The 15,759-nt window shown below is 33.3% G+C and overlaps 1 protein-coding gene across 2 annotated transcripts in view; it reads left to right on the top strand.

Moving 5' to 3' along the window:
- The window catches only part of TMEM65 (transmembrane protein 65), a 61,574-nt gene that overhangs the window by 27,365 nt on the left and 18,450 nt on the right, over positions 1-15,759 (top strand). For both annotated transcript variants that reach the window (XM_045398668.3, XM_045398667.3), the window contains one exon: positions 14,614-14,658. In XM_045398668.3, coding sequence (XP_045254603.1) covers positions 14,614-14,658 — 45 coding nt within the window. The remainder of the gene's footprint in view (positions 1-14,613; positions 14,659-15,759) is intronic.

Here is a 15,759-nt window from a genome sequence, read left to right as displayed (position 1 = left end):
ACAAACCGGCACAGGTTTAGAGAGTTCCTCCCAGCAACACATGGGCAGGCAGTATTTATAGACAGATGGAAGTGCTATGCAGAAACAGCTTTTTGTTTACAAGTTGGTGTTTTCATTATTTGGACATGTCTGAGCAGTATGGAGCCTGTCATTGGCTGAAAGGTCAGCTCCTATGATAGGCCAAAGCTCAGCTACTTGTTACAAGAAGATACTCTTGAAATAGATTGCAGTTTGTTTACATATGAAATTAGATTGCAGTTTGCTACATATAGAGGCAGCTCTAGGCCAAATTTAATTTAACAATTTCCCCCTTTTGATCAGTGTCTCAATTTCGAGAGTTGACCAAAAGTTTGGGCATTGACACCATTCTTTGTCACCATCATAACAGACTTGTTTGGTCTCTATGGAATTCACAATTGTTAGTGTCAGGTAAGCTGAACGTTTATGTTCTTTTCATGTTTTTATTATTCTAACCATAGCGAGGCCATTTGACGTGCATTGGATGGCTATGCATGAGCATTTAATACTCTTGAGAGGATATGGTGCACCAGGGAGACTATTATCATGGCTATCAGGAGGGTAATACTGAGAGACTAAAGTATACTTCTTAACAGGAGCTCCTGTCAGTTGAACCAATCAAAATCAAATATACTTGTTTTAGCAAAGTAGCTTACTTACTGATTTCTGGCAACTGAGTTTCTATCATACCAGATGTATTTATGCAAGTGCAGCAGGAGGTGTTAGCTATTGCATACAGTCTTCTTTGTTCAGACAGCAGAGTCCAAAGCAATGATACTGTCTGAAGCAATTTTAGCAAGATAATTTGAAGAAGTTTGCTGGGCAGCTATAGCCCTTGCAGTAGAATCAGCTGCATGAGCTAATGTTTGAGACAAATTTCTAATCATAACCTCATTTACATTTATGCCAAGCCAGGGAAGGAGTATTTTACCAACAAATAAAAATAAAAATGTCCGTTTAGAGTGATTTGCACCTGCTGACAAATTCCCCTTTATTTTATAGTGCAAATTAAGAGGTATAGACCAGTGTTCATTTTCCAGTTTGTTATGGAGTGACACTGATACCATTAGAATCCGTAAACCACATTGGTTCCTTATTTTCCACTTATTGATACATGTAGTTATGTACATATATGATTGATCATAAAATCCTCCACAGATAAAAATATATCTTGGAGGTGCTCAACAGGCAGTCCCTTATGGAATGCTTTGTACATTAGAGGTCACTATTAGAGAAGCACTAGCAATATTTGTCTAAGGCTCCATTATTGAATCATTGCAAGGTTGGAGGCTACTGACAAGGAATTAGGGTTACACATTTGCCTACGAACTGTCAAATCGTCTTCCTTTGGTTTTCTTATACAATTTCTGGCCTAATTTAACTGCAAAACCCTCACTATAGGTTTTGCCTACTGTTAGTAGCATGACATATCTGACATTCAATTGCAGAAGCTGTTGGCTATGAAATCTTAATCATCACATTATCTTGCCATTATATAAACAGAAAAGGAACGGAGGCCAAAGAGGAAAAAAGGCACAGGTTTCATAGTGACAGAGAAGTCTTGATCTGTAATCTTCGGAAAGCTGTTCACATCCAAGATGCCATCTGCTTCTGGGTAAAATAAAAAGCTTTCCTGGTCAGCCTTACCTTGAGGTCTCTGATTGGTATACAGTCTCAAGAGTCTACAGAGGCCCTCTTAAGTTCAGAGATGTGGATCAAAGACTCGAGACCCTGAAATGTGACTACGGAGAACAACTTGGTATTGTTTCTTCCAACAGAATTCAGGGGTATTCTTTCTATGGTGTCTTTTTCAAAAGACCTAAGCTCCTGGTTCTAGATAGTGAAAGGTCTGATTGTCATCAGTTGGTGGGTCATGGAGGGCTTCTTTTACCTGATGATAATATACTTTGGCGTCTTGCATTTAAACCTTTCAATATTGAATCATGTCAATATTATAAGAGTGGTAGATACATGAGGTTCTAATATAAGAGTTTAATAATATAAGAGTGGTAGATACATGAAGTTCTATTATCAGGGACATAGGCCTTCCAGTAACTGTTGTATAAGGTATCAGTCTATGTTTTCTAGTGGAGTGGATCTGATTGCCATCAATTGGTAATACCTTTGACCAAGGCCATCAAGTCAATTCAGTTAGCTTTGTTTAATGCCATTGTGTTTGTAATACCTTATTCAATTGTTTTACAACTTGTCCGTTGAAATGAGCTTTATTTAATGCCATTGTGTTTGTAATACCTTATTGTTTTACAACTTGTCCATTGAAATGAGTACCTGTATTACTGGAGATTTCTCCAGAAATACCCTATAAGGAAACATATTTTCTAATAACCTTTTAGTTGCTCTTATAGCATTGGCCTTATGTATGATCAGAGAGCTTCTATATAATCATAAAACCTATGTTAAATGTGGTAATTGAATGAAATTCATCTGTAAGTGTTCAAATGATTCATTAGGTGCTAGAAATGTATTACCTGAGGGATTTTATTATCTTACCAGAATTATGGGTTTGCCAAACCAAACATTAGTTATAAACCACTTTAGCAATCTTAGAACAGTCACTCAAACAGTTTTTCCCCATAATTTGGATCGTTTTATCTCTTCTATGATGAGTCATGGAGTGCAGAGCTTTTAATAATGGAAGCTTTCAGGAGTCAGGAATGACCAGGCAGCTGTCCAGGCTTTCCATGAGCCCATGCTTAACATCGGATTTATATCCTTTTAAATAATAATTTTATTTTTCTAATTCAGGTGCATAGCACTTGTTTATTATATAAGTTATCATAGGTAGTTTGACTTGGAATATTATCTCATAGAGTTCATTCAAATTGCATATCTTTACAATTTCAGTACTGGCTGACCTACTGTGAAAATCTGCCAAGGCATTTCCTTAGTATTTAATTAATTCTTGTTCTACTTTATGTTAGGTTAGCAGCTTTATGAACCAATGAGTTTCTTCCTTAGAGTTCTTGGACTCAGTTCAATGGTGTGATCTTAAAGTTATCAGAAACTTGTACTTCTCAGAGTTCTTTACATGAATCTCCTTGAAGACGTAACCCTTTAGGCTTATGGTTGCTCAGGAAAGTACAAGAGTAAATAATTAACCAAATATGAATGATAAAACTTAAAATGGCCATGATTAAATATTTGATGAGAGTTCATTACAGTGATGATGCAGTTGACAGGAAAATTTAATGATTTCTGTTGCATATAACATTTGAATATAATAACTAGGATGATGACTGATTGCTTTATACCAGAACTATCAGATTGCTATGAATTTCATACAGTTTCTGAAACTAAATAATACAAAAGAAACTAAAAGTTTAGCATTACTTATTTGGCAATACTTTTCATATAATTTAATATGTCAAATAAGCCCAGTTAGTTTAATATCTGTCTTTTTATATGAGGAAAAACATTTTTTTTAATGCTTCTCCTTATATAGGAGACGTTTCAAGGGCTTGCCCGGAAAATCAAAGATGAGGTCAAGAAAAATACTAAGAATCTAATTTTGGGAAATGTGTCAAAAATATCAAATGTTTAAAATACGTGATTAAAATAGTGTCACAGGTCACTGTGAACAGTAGTCATTCATTTAACAAAAGTGAAAATTACAAGACTTCAAAGGTAAATACAGAAAGTTACATAGTTGTAGAGAGAACCCTTAGCTCTAAATTTTAATAGAGAAGATTTTGTTTTCTTAAGTGGTCAGACACCTAATAAAAGCAACATGGACTGCAGGAATTACTTTGGTAAAACACAGAATCTTTGTTTCCTGGATCAATTACCTAAATGGTAAAGAAAAACTTTTCACAATTTCCTATTAAAAGTAGACCAGTAGTCCAAGAAATTCTTACTGTTTTAATATAGGGGACCAAATTCTAGTTTTGTATTAGTATACTTTTGATATTAATGCTCAGTTTTTAGAAAAACTTGTAAATAATTCCCTTCTAATCTTAGCTGGCTTTGTCACACATAAAATTCTTTTTCCAAGATTCATCCTTTGCAAACCTACAACTTTCTTCTGCGTTTAGATTTTGTTTTATACTTTTCCTGTTTTCATCTTGGGACGACCATTCATTCTACTTTCAAACAAAAATTACATTTTCCCTTAATGAAGCAAAACATCCTCATACTTTATAGCTTTTGCTTACCAAAATCATGTATTATTCTTTTATACTTTATATAAAATTATTTCTCTTATTTCTAGTAATTTTAGTAATTTATGTATTAATTAGAATTCTGAACTCTTAATGATCTTAATTTCCAAAGGACACTAGGAAGCAAGTAATTGTGAACTATTTGTCACGCCAGCCATCTGAAGATTTGCAAATCTATGAATCATAATATCTGGAAGCATGTACTTTCTCATAGCACAGTTTGTCAGTGTGGGGCAGAGCATGTTTACTAATGGCCCCAAGTATCTTTAGTCTCTGTAATAAGAAACTGTAGAAGCAGCAAAATGTTATCTATATTCTTTGGATTTTTGGCTAGGCCTATTGTTTGTGCACATTATTCTCAGCCTCAAGTTTCCATTCTTGATGATAAGAATGTTAAAACCTTCTGGTACAGGGAAGGCATCGTTCACATGGGACTTTTATCTTACCTCTATTTAACTCACTCATTTTTAATAATTATTCTTGGATTGCTTAGCAAGATGGGACATCAAACAGCTAGTCATCATCTTAAATTACTTTTCTTGCTGATGAATTTTGTAATGTAGAGATAACATAAGTTTATTTTACCAGTAAACCTAGGTAGGAAAAGTCATGTATCTGTGTTAATTTTAATGTTAACAACTGTGAAGATATGTCTGTTTTAATCAAACCAATAATATTCTTATTTGCCAAAGATTACCCAAGTTATGTGAACTTCAAAAATCATTTGGGTCATTTCCTATTTTTCTGAGCAAATACTTCATTTATATAAGTGCTTATTTTTCTTCAAGTCAATTAAATAGCATTCTTATACAATTTGACGATATAAGAAAGTAGAAAATATCACACATATGTAAATATACATCATAGATGCAGACATACATAAACATATAAACAGAAACAGATCTTACACCTTTCATTTAAAACTTTTAGCCATGTTCCATGTACAATAATACAACAATCATGAATGATTATTAAAGAATACCTGGATCCAAATTGTTTTTCTGGCCAGCGGAGTTAATATTTCCTGCCCAGATAGCTACAGCTTTTGAATGATATTTGTGAAAAAGACTTTAAGATGTTTTTACTTGCCTTCTGTAAAGAACCTTTTAAAGAGGACATCTTTGATTTATCTTTTAAATGCCTCTGCTTGCCAGTTAAAGAATGCATCCCATTGCTTTTGTGACATTGGGATCCTTTCTTTTCTGGTACACCTCACAAGTGAGCAATTTAATCTAGGTTATAACTTCCCTATTGCGGTCACTGTAATTCTAAGTTGTCCTCAGTAAGATTAAGGACTTTTTTTTGTTTGTTTGTTTGTTTTTTCCAAAAATACACAGGTTCTGGGCCTGTAATTCTTTATAAAGTTAGCCAGTGTCCCAGAAGGTGGAGTCCCAGACTCTTTAGATTTAGGGGAAACTACTTTGAAAAGGTACCTACCTGAGTCCAACAACTGGATCCAATCCAGTCCAATCCTGAACCCCATCTAGTAAAAAATGCTCAAATAAAGTCAGCAAGCTCAAAACTCAAATTCATGCTGCTCTAATCAGAGGGATCAATGTGCACAATGGGCTCTGGTTCTTTGCATGGACACTTGGTGCTCCTGGAGGTATACTTCAGATCTCACTTTTGATGCCAAACTGCTGAAAGAAAAACATTAGACAGATTAATTAGAGCAAAGTTTATTTGAGCAAAGAAATAACTCATGAATTGGGCAGCACTCTGAACCTTAAACGGTTCAGAGAGCTTCATCCAGCAATGTGGGCATACAGTATTTATAAATAGAAAAAGGAAATTATATACAGAAATAGCTTTTTTGCTTACACCTTGTATCTGCCTTATTTGGACATGTGTGAGCAGTTTGCACCCTGTAATTGGCTCAAAGCTCAGCTGCTATGATTGGCCAAGATTCATCTACTTGTTGCAAGAATGAATATATATGTATGTGTGTGTGTGTGTGTATATATGTATATATGTGTGTGTGTATATATATACACACACATACATATACGTGTGTGTATATATACACATATGTATACTTATAATTTTTTTTTTTGAGATGGAGTCTTGCTCTGTTGCCCAGGCTGGAGTGCAGTGGCGCGATCTCGGCTCACTGCTGCAAGCTCTGCCTCCGAGGTTCAAGTGATTCTCCTGCCTCAGCCTCCTGAGTAGCTGGGACTACAGGCGCCCGCCACCATGCCCAGATAATTTTTGTATTTTTAGTGGGCATGGGGTTTCACCATATTGGCCAGCCTGGTCTGGAACTCCTGACCTCGTGATCTGCCCACCTTGGCCTCCCAAAGTGCTGGGATTACAGGAGTGAGCTGCTGGGCCTGGCCAAGAATATATTCTTAAGGTGGGTTGCAGTTGGTTTACATACTGTATCAGCTTACAGTTCACTATGTACTCAGGCAGCTTTAGGCCAAATTTAATTTAACAGTAGCATAACTTATTTAAAAAAGAAATTTATCAGGTGTAGTTTATCCTAAAAAGTATTTTAGATGCATTTGTTAATATTGGACTGAAGGTTTTTTAATAAAGAAGTTATTTTTAAAGGGAAGTGTAATAAAGAGGAAATATATAGGTTAAATCTTATAATGAACATTCAAACTTGTCCTGTTTTATGTATTGGAATCTTGTTGTCAATTAAAATAAGTTTGAAATCATTGCTTGGAACTTTCTTTTAAGGATTTTGTCTCAATGACATTTTGCCTGCGTTCTGAAAACATGAAAATGTGAGTGTAACATTAAAAAAATAAAAATGCAGTGAGATGGGGGTAACTTGACATACTTTTTCTGTGATGAGTTTTGCAGAAATTAAAAAAAAAGCCCTTACATATATTCTCTCTTGCTGTTGCTCTTTCTCGCTCTCTTTGGTTCAGTAATGCCACTTATAAGAATCTATTCTAAGGAATTTTCAGAGGAGTGCAAAATGATTTAGGTACAAGTTACTGTTATTTGAAAGTATGAAAAATAGCAAATATCTAACAATAGGCTATTAATGAAATGACTATATCATGATGAAATAAGTGTTCACAAATAAAATTATTTTCTTAAAAAATTTAAAGATGTGGGAAATATTCATTATTTAATGCTTTGTGGAAAAGGCAGAATACAGTTTTGTGTATGTATCTTTAAACGAAAAAGATCGAAGGGCAATACATCAAAACATTTATTTCTGATAAACTGTGGATGCTTTTAAGTTTCTTTTCGCTTTTCTGAATCTCATTAACCATATATAATTATATAACCTTTATAATTAAAAATAAACCAAATAAATTTAGTGTTTTAGATGTTATTTTCTAATTTTTACCTCAAAATTCCTTTTAATAAAAAACTCAATATCCTCATCCTTTTAATATATGCAACTATGAATATGAGTATGTAATACTTTTATATAAAAATGGCTTATTTAATGTAAAATATTTGCAGTCAAACCCTTATTATAACAATCAGTTTTGACTAAAAAGCGGAGTCAAAGGACAAGGCTTTGTTGACTTCTTAAAACTCTACTTCCTCATGAACAGATTGGAGACTCTCATTTCAAACAATTTTCATTTGACTTACAACAACATAAATCAGCAGTTTATAGTAACTGTCTTATCTTATTTAACCTTTAGCAAAGACTTTAAAATGTGAAACCTAAAGGAAAGAAATTTATATGTAAATATTATCTCATGGATTCTTGTAGATAATTTTTCTATCCTATTTATTTCTACACATGGAATCCTATTAAGAGCAACTTTTCCTTCATTGGGAGGTGTCTAAGAAAGAGGACATGTAAGGAAGTTTGGATGTTGGTTATTTTTGCCACTGTTATGAATAAACTCTTATACTTAGGAAAGCAGAATATTTATTATGCCATTAAAGGCTTTTTGTTCTGTGTTCATGAGGAATAGTCATCTGGTTTTCTCTTCTTTGTAAATGTCTTGTTTAGGCTTTGTTTTTAATGTTATTCTGTCCTTATTAAATGAGTTGAAAGTATTTCCTCATCTGTTTTTTGGAAGAGCTTTTGAGTTTGTAGGATTGATGTTTTTTCTTTAAATGTTTTAACAGAATTCATCAATGCAACTATCTAGGTTTGGAAGGGGTGTGTGTGTGTTTATGTATAAAGTTTTTTGGTAACAAATCAGTTTTGTTACAGCTAGTCAGATTTTTGTTTGCTTAGTCTGCTAGTTTGGATAGGTTGCATTTTTCAAGGAATCTGTCCATTTCACCTATGTTGTTGAATTTTGGGTATAATGTTTTTCATAATACTCCTATCTTTTTAATATCTGTGGGATCTGTAATGATGCCCCCTATTTCATTCCTGATATGAGTAATTCTTATTCTCTTTTTGCCTATCAGTATAGCTAGGGTCTTATTAATTTTGTTGATCTTTTCAAAGAACCAATTTTGACTCTTTCCTTTATTGTTTGTTTTCTGTTTCATTGCTTCTTTCTACTACTTAGTTTATGTTTACTTTGTAGCTTCTTAAGATAGAACTGTAGATTATTTATTTTAGACATTTCTTCTTTTTAATGTAAGTATTTCAAACTGTAAATTTCCCCTCAAGCATTCATTTAGCTGCATTCTACAAATTTTTATATATTGCATTTTCATTGTTACTCAGTTTGAAATATTTTCTAATTTCCTTTTTGATTTCCTCTTTGGTCCATGTATTTAGAAGATGTTTAATTTCCAAATTTGTTTTTTCATATATCTTATTGTTACTGATTCCATTATAGTGAGAGAACATATTTATGATTTTAATCAAATTTATTAACACGTTTTGTGGATCAGCATATGTCCTATTTTGAGGAATGTGCTATCTGCACTTGAAAGTCATAAGTGTTCTACAGTTGTTAGGTATTGTTTTGTATAAATATCAATTAGATTAACGTAGTTGGTAGTGTTCAAGTTTATATCTTACTGATATTTTTGCCTAGTTTTCTGTCAATTACTAAGAAAAAGGCTTTTATATCTCCAAGTGTGATTATGGAAGTGCTTGTTTTGCCCTTTAATTCTGTTAGATTCAGCATTGCGCATTATGAAATTCTGTTATTAGGCATAAACATGCAGTTGTTATGCCTTCTGATACATTGACCCTTTTGTCATTTTTAAATGTCCCTGTTTTATTTCTGGTAATACTCTTTGTCGTTAAGTCTACCTCATCTGATATTAATACAACCGCTCCAGCCTTTATAAGCCTACTGTTTGTGTAGCATATTTTTTGCCATCCATTTACTTTTGACCTATAAAACTGTAATCCTTGGGATATCATACAGTTGGGCCTCACTTTTTTTATTTGTTTTTATAGTCTCTGCATTTTAATTGGAGTGTTTAGTCCATTAAAATTGAATGTAATTATTGATTTGGTTGGATATAAGTTTACTATTTTACTATTTGTTTTCTGTTTGACCCTCTGCTTTTTGTTTCTGTTTTTCTTTCCTGCATTCTTTTTGCTTTATTGAACATTCCTTCAAATTCTCCTTCAAGTTATTTAGTAGGTTCTTAACTATGTTCTGTTTGTATTTTGTCTGTATGTGTAGTTACTCTAGGGATTACACCATGTATTCTTAACTTTTTGCTGACTCTTATAGCTAATATTGGACCATTTTATTTTCATCATATAAATGTTGCAACTAAAGTACCAAATCAGTCCATTTACTGCCCCATTCATCCTTAATGTTATGATGTTGTATGTATTCATCTACATATTTTATAAACACTGTAAGACAGTGTTATAATTTTAGCATTAGATAGGCGTGTCTATTTAAATTAAATTACTAGGAAAAAGTAATCTTTTATATTTACCCAGACATTTACCATTTCTGATGCTCTTTATTCCTTCCTCAAGAATTTACTTTTCAACTGCTATTTCCCTTCAGACTAAAGAATTTCTCTTGTACTTTCTGTATTGCAGGTTGACTGTTAACACATTCTTATAGCTTCAGTTATCTGAAATGCATTTTGCCTTCATTCTTAAATGGTACATTTTTGGATGTAGAATACTGGACTGACACCCATTTTCTTTCTGCATACTTAAGTCATTGTTTTTTTTGTGTTTAACATGTCATTTATTTCTCACTGCTTTCAAGATTTTTTCCTTTATGATTGTTTTCCCTCATATTTATTCCACTAGAAGTTCACTGAACTTCTTGAATGTTTTGAAACTTTTGTCTTGCACTAAATTTGGGAAATTTGTAGCCATTATTTATTCAAAGAGTTTTTGTTCCTAGTTTCTCTACTTGCCTTCTAATTACAATTATACATATATTAGCATATATTAGCCCTTTTAATATTTAGCCCTCTGTCCCTGAGACTCAGGTTTATTATTTTTTCAATCCTTTTAGTCTCTGTTGTTCAGACTGACTCATTTTTATTGATCTGACATCATTTTCACTAACTCTTCTGTCACCTTGATTCTGCTTGTAAGCCTATCCAGGTTAATTTTTTTTAAATCTTTAATTCTTTTTTTTTTTTTTTTTTTTTTTTGAGACGGAGTCTTGCTGTGTTGCCTAGGCTAAAGTGTAGTGGCGTGATCTTGACTCACTGCAACCTCCACCTCCTGGGTTCAAGCAATTCTCCTGCCTCAGCCTCCTGAGTAGCTGGGATTACAGGTGCCCCCCACCATGCCTGGCTAATTTTTGTATTTTTAGTAGAGACGGGGTTTCACCACGTTGGTCAGGCTGGCCTCAAACTCCTGACCTTGTGATCCACCCGCCTCGGCCTCCTGAAGTGCTGGGATTACAGGCATGAACCACCGTGCCTGGCCCCAGTTAATTTTATAATTTCAAATAATGTATTTTTCAGTTCTAGAACTTCTTATTGGTTCTTTTTTTGATATTTTCTTCTGTTTCTCTGATGAGATTTCCTGTCTTATTCATTTAAGTGTATTTCTATTTACATCTTTGAATACAATTTTAATTGCTGCTTTAAAGTTTTTGTCTGCTAATTCTAACATTTGAGTGACTTTGGGATTGGTCTCTATTGTCGTCTGAAAATGAGTCACATTTTTCTTTTTCCTTGTTTGTGAAGTAATTTTGTATGTATCCTAGTTATTGCTGTAATTACTACATTGTAGAGACTCTGGATTCTGTTTTATTCATCTGAAAAGCATTGATTTTTGTTTGTTTTAGCAGGCATTTAATGGTTAGGTTCAAACTGCAAACTCTCGTGGGCTGCCCTCAAATCTTTACTTATTTTGCCCTTAGCTGGTATTTTTGGAGTTTTCCCTGCACATATGTGGTTCCACAAGTCAGCTGTAGACTTGAACTGAATGTATGCACAGAATTTAGGACTCTTCCTTTCTGACTCTATCCTTTCCAGGATTCCTCCCTCACTTTCTAGTTGTTTGGTTACCTGGCACCTCATCCTCTGGTTCTTCAGACAGATAGACTGAGGAATTTTCATCAGAGCTTTAGTTGCTCTGCATGTTGTGGCTGGAGCCTGCCCACAGGCTGAAAGCTGCAGCAAACACGTAACTAACTCACTTAGTGTCATCTCTTTTTCTGTGTTGATTCCCCTCTAGGATCAACCTGGTTTTGATAATCTTCCAGTGCTTTCAGGTAGTTAATTTGTTGTACTTTTGTTTGTAGCTTGTAGTTGTTTCATGCAGGAGAATTCCTCTGATAAGAGGTTACTCAGCCATTATGGAAAGTAATGTGGCAAATGTGGTATGTTGAAGTACAAGCTTAATAGTTATCTTATTGTTTTAAAATATCCAGAAAAGGAAGAGAGTATGATGTATATAATACACACAGACACACACACACACACACACACACACACACACACACACACACGGAAAGAACTGTTTTAACTCCATAGTTCACTTAATAAAACATTGGAGCAGAACACATTTCCAATGTAAGTGTAGATAGTTTATTGTATGTCAAAAGAAAGTTCTTAAATTTGTAAAAAACATATGTATATGGAAATAAACCTGGGATTTATTGTGACTATTTTCAGGGATGTTATACTAGCAGTAATTACATTTTAAAACCTAATCAGATGACTGAAATCTTGGACTGATTTACAAGTTCTGTTGTGTATTTTATAGGTAATTTTTTTTTTTTTTTTTTTGCTTCTGATGTATGTTTTGATTTGATTCAGTTACCATAAGACAGAATAATTTCTGATTTTAAAAAAATTTGGGCTGGGCATGGTGGCTCATGCCTGTAATCCTAGCACTTTGGGAGGCCCATGTGGTTGGATCACCTGAGGTCAGCTCGAGACCAGCCTGGCCAACATGGTGAAACCTCATCTCTACTAAAAATACAAAATTAGCCGGGTGTGGTGGTGCACACCTGTAGTCCCAGCTACTCGGGAGGCTGAAACAGGAGAATCGCTTGAATCCGGGAGGTGGAGACTGCAGTGAGCTGAGATCGTGTCACTGCACTTCAGTGTGGGCGAGACAGAGGGAGACTCTGTCTCAAAAAATAATAATAATAAAATAATTTGATGGATACTCCTAATAAGATTGTCGCTTTCTAGGAAATGTTCTTTTCATGATTCCTCTTGTACTCCATAGGTTCTTTGTGAAGCAGGAGGCAGAATCTGTGTTTTGATTTTACTTTCCCCTCTGTGCCAGTAGTTTTCCTCCCTGCTGTATCTCCTTTATATTTCTTTCTCTTAACCTTTTTTTATTGCCTCTAGTTTTTAATTTTTTATGTGTAGTAGGAAAGAAAGATTAGGAATATTGATTACATTATTTGATTTTTTTGTTATTACTACACATTTTTTACTTCCCTAGCCCTTTTCTTTGCTGTTGTAGAATATTTTTAATGTTTTACTCAATGAGTTGGGAATTTGAAGAAGTAAAAGCAAGGACTCCGTATACTCTCATTCTACTGTGGAGGTCCTGCTTGTTGAATTTTTAGGTATTTCAAGATGTTCCAGTCAACTGACAAGGGCTTCTCACAGTGTCAGCACTGTAATCATGATGAGACTAATGCAACTAACAATAGTTCTGGTATGTGAATAACCACTTTTGCATGTTAACTTCACCAGAAAATTCTCTGGAGTATAGCAGTATCCTGTATTCTTAGTTAGAAATTTGGCAAACCGCTTGGATGCTTTCAAAGGAGATTTTGAGTTAATCATGCTAATCAAAGAAGAAGAATATGTTTTAATCAGATGTGAAATTCTATAAGATTAGTATATATCTTCATTTCTTAATTCTTCTAAAAAAGGAAAAGTAAAGCTTAAGTTTGCTTTCTCAGAACCTTCTAAATAATATGAAAGTTAATTAAACTTGAGGTTTTAGTGTATTTCTTACTGTAAAGCTATTGTGGAACTTGTAAAATACCAGTCACTAATGTAGACCACATTTCCTTTTGTGTAGGTTATCAGTGGAGATTTATTTGATTTTTACTTTTTTATACTAAATTCCTTAGTTCTTTTGTTGTCGTAAAATATAAATAAATATTTTTGAAGATGTATATCTAGTTTGTAATGTGTTTGTTTGGATAATCTGGTTGTACTAAATCTTTAGAGTGATCCACAATATGGGTTCTTCTCTATATGATAACAATTAATTCTGTCCAGTTGGTTGATCATAAAGAAGGTAGAATTTTCTACCCTTTTACCTTAGTTTACTTTTAAACAAATGGTGAGATGGTTATTGTTATGAGACTAGTTAGGCTGCTTCTTGTAATAATTGTTAATTTTTACATATAATGATGACACGTAAAGATACTCTCTGGCTTATACTTGGAAAAACTTTGTTACTTGTGATTCTGAATAACACCCTACTTTTAAAAGTTTTTTTAATGTATAGAATACCCTATTATCCAGTGTATAGGTTCCAAAGTTAAAATATTCAGTTATATTATATATTAGTAAATATATTATATATTAATGTATAATACTATTAACATATTATAAAAGTTAAAATATTCAGTTATATCAACAGAGATTAAGGAACAGAATACAATTCACTGAAGTCATTGTTTTCATTCATTGCTTTAAAAATATTTTCTTCATTTTAAAGATGTCTAGATCTATTTGAATATTCATGTTTTCCACTATCAATGATGCTTGTTTGTGTATTTCTTAAGTCATCTAGGGTTGCCATCTTAAAGAAGAGTAGCTTTATTTCCAAAGTGTTTTTCTAGTGTAATTAATGCAAACAGACTCATTATCTAGATGCAAGGACTTTAAAGAAATCTGAAAAACAAAAAACAATGAACTTACCCAGGGCTAGAGTCTATGTTAGGCTTGTAACTAAGCTCAGTTTCATTTGCTGGCCTTTTGATTTAATCCATACCGATTAATATTTTCTGTATGGACAAGTTTGGTCCATTAACCTAAAGATAATTTATGAATAAACTCTGATGTTCTCCCACATTGTAAATCTGGTATTTTCTTCATTGTAATAAAAAATATCATGCTGTAGTAACTAATTCTTGCCCCATACCCTTTTTCTCCCCTTTAGAAAAATTGGAAGCTCAACCACCCACCCCAGGACAGCTGAGATATGGTAATGGTTCTATACTTGTTAAATATATGTTCATCTATCTTTTGGCCTTGAAATAACTGTATCATTCATTGATAGCACAGAAGAGTCAGTAAATTAAATCTTTCCAGATAGAATGGATTATCCTGTTCATTATACAAAGCACGAAGTTTATAAACTTGGCTAAGGATGTAACACAATATTGTAAAATGTCTAATATTGTTAAAAATATCTAATATTATTAAAATATTGTTGCCATTTAGAAATAGAATTATTTTTATGATAAAAGTTTTCTTAATTTCCAGGAAAAATGATGTATTTACTTTAGTTTGAATTTAAGTTGGGTAAATGCAGAACTAGAATTTGTAGACCCAAGGCTAGATAGAACTGTTCTCTGGTGGAGAAAATGCTTCTGGCTGGCTGTTTGTAAGAATGAAAAAAGTGAAGTTTATTTAAAACTGCCTGAAGAAGGACCTTATTACAATGCTGCTAGTGTTCTTTCTTTTCTCTATTGTGATAGGAATAAATATTCAAGAATAAATAAATGTTCAAGAATATACCAAAATAATGTAAAACAAGTTTGGATGTTATTATAAAGATGGAAGAAGTGAATTATTTAACAGTATAGTGAATTAGAGTAGGTTGTAAATTAAAGCTAAATATGAAACGTGATTTGCTAACAGCTGCCAATGTATAGAATAGTGTTTCTGAGAGTAAATTTGAAGAAGCCACAAATTGGTAGGAGATCATTCCATACTAGAGAGCAAATTTATATAATTTTTTAAAAAGCCTAATGGCCAGTTATTTTTTCTCTGACAGGTAGAATGTAATTTATATTAGAAATTAGTAACTTTCCTCAAATACCAAAACAATTTAAGAATTCTTTAAGACTTCTCTTCCCGGTTAATTTGTTATGGTTCTCCCACCTTAGATTCATACAATCTATAGTTTCTAATACTATATACTATTATCATTTTTTTGTAGGTGATATTGAAATTTACTGTTTATATGGCTGTGTTATCATACCTAAACCCCTTTAGGGCTGGGAACCAAGTCTTATTTATCTTTGTATCTCAGGTGCCCAGTGGAGTGCCCTGTACATGTTTATTGAACTTTTTGAAAAAC

The sequence above is a fragment of the Macaca fascicularis genome, chromosome 8 (assembly GCF_037993035.2).
Source record: "Macaca fascicularis isolate 582-1 chromosome 8, T2T-MFA8v1.1".
Lineage (NCBI taxonomy): Eukaryota > Metazoa > Chordata > Mammalia > Primates > Cercopithecidae > Macaca > Macaca fascicularis.
The sequence above is the reverse complement of the archived record's forward strand: the minus strand, read 5'-3'. Positions and strand labels throughout refer to the sequence as shown.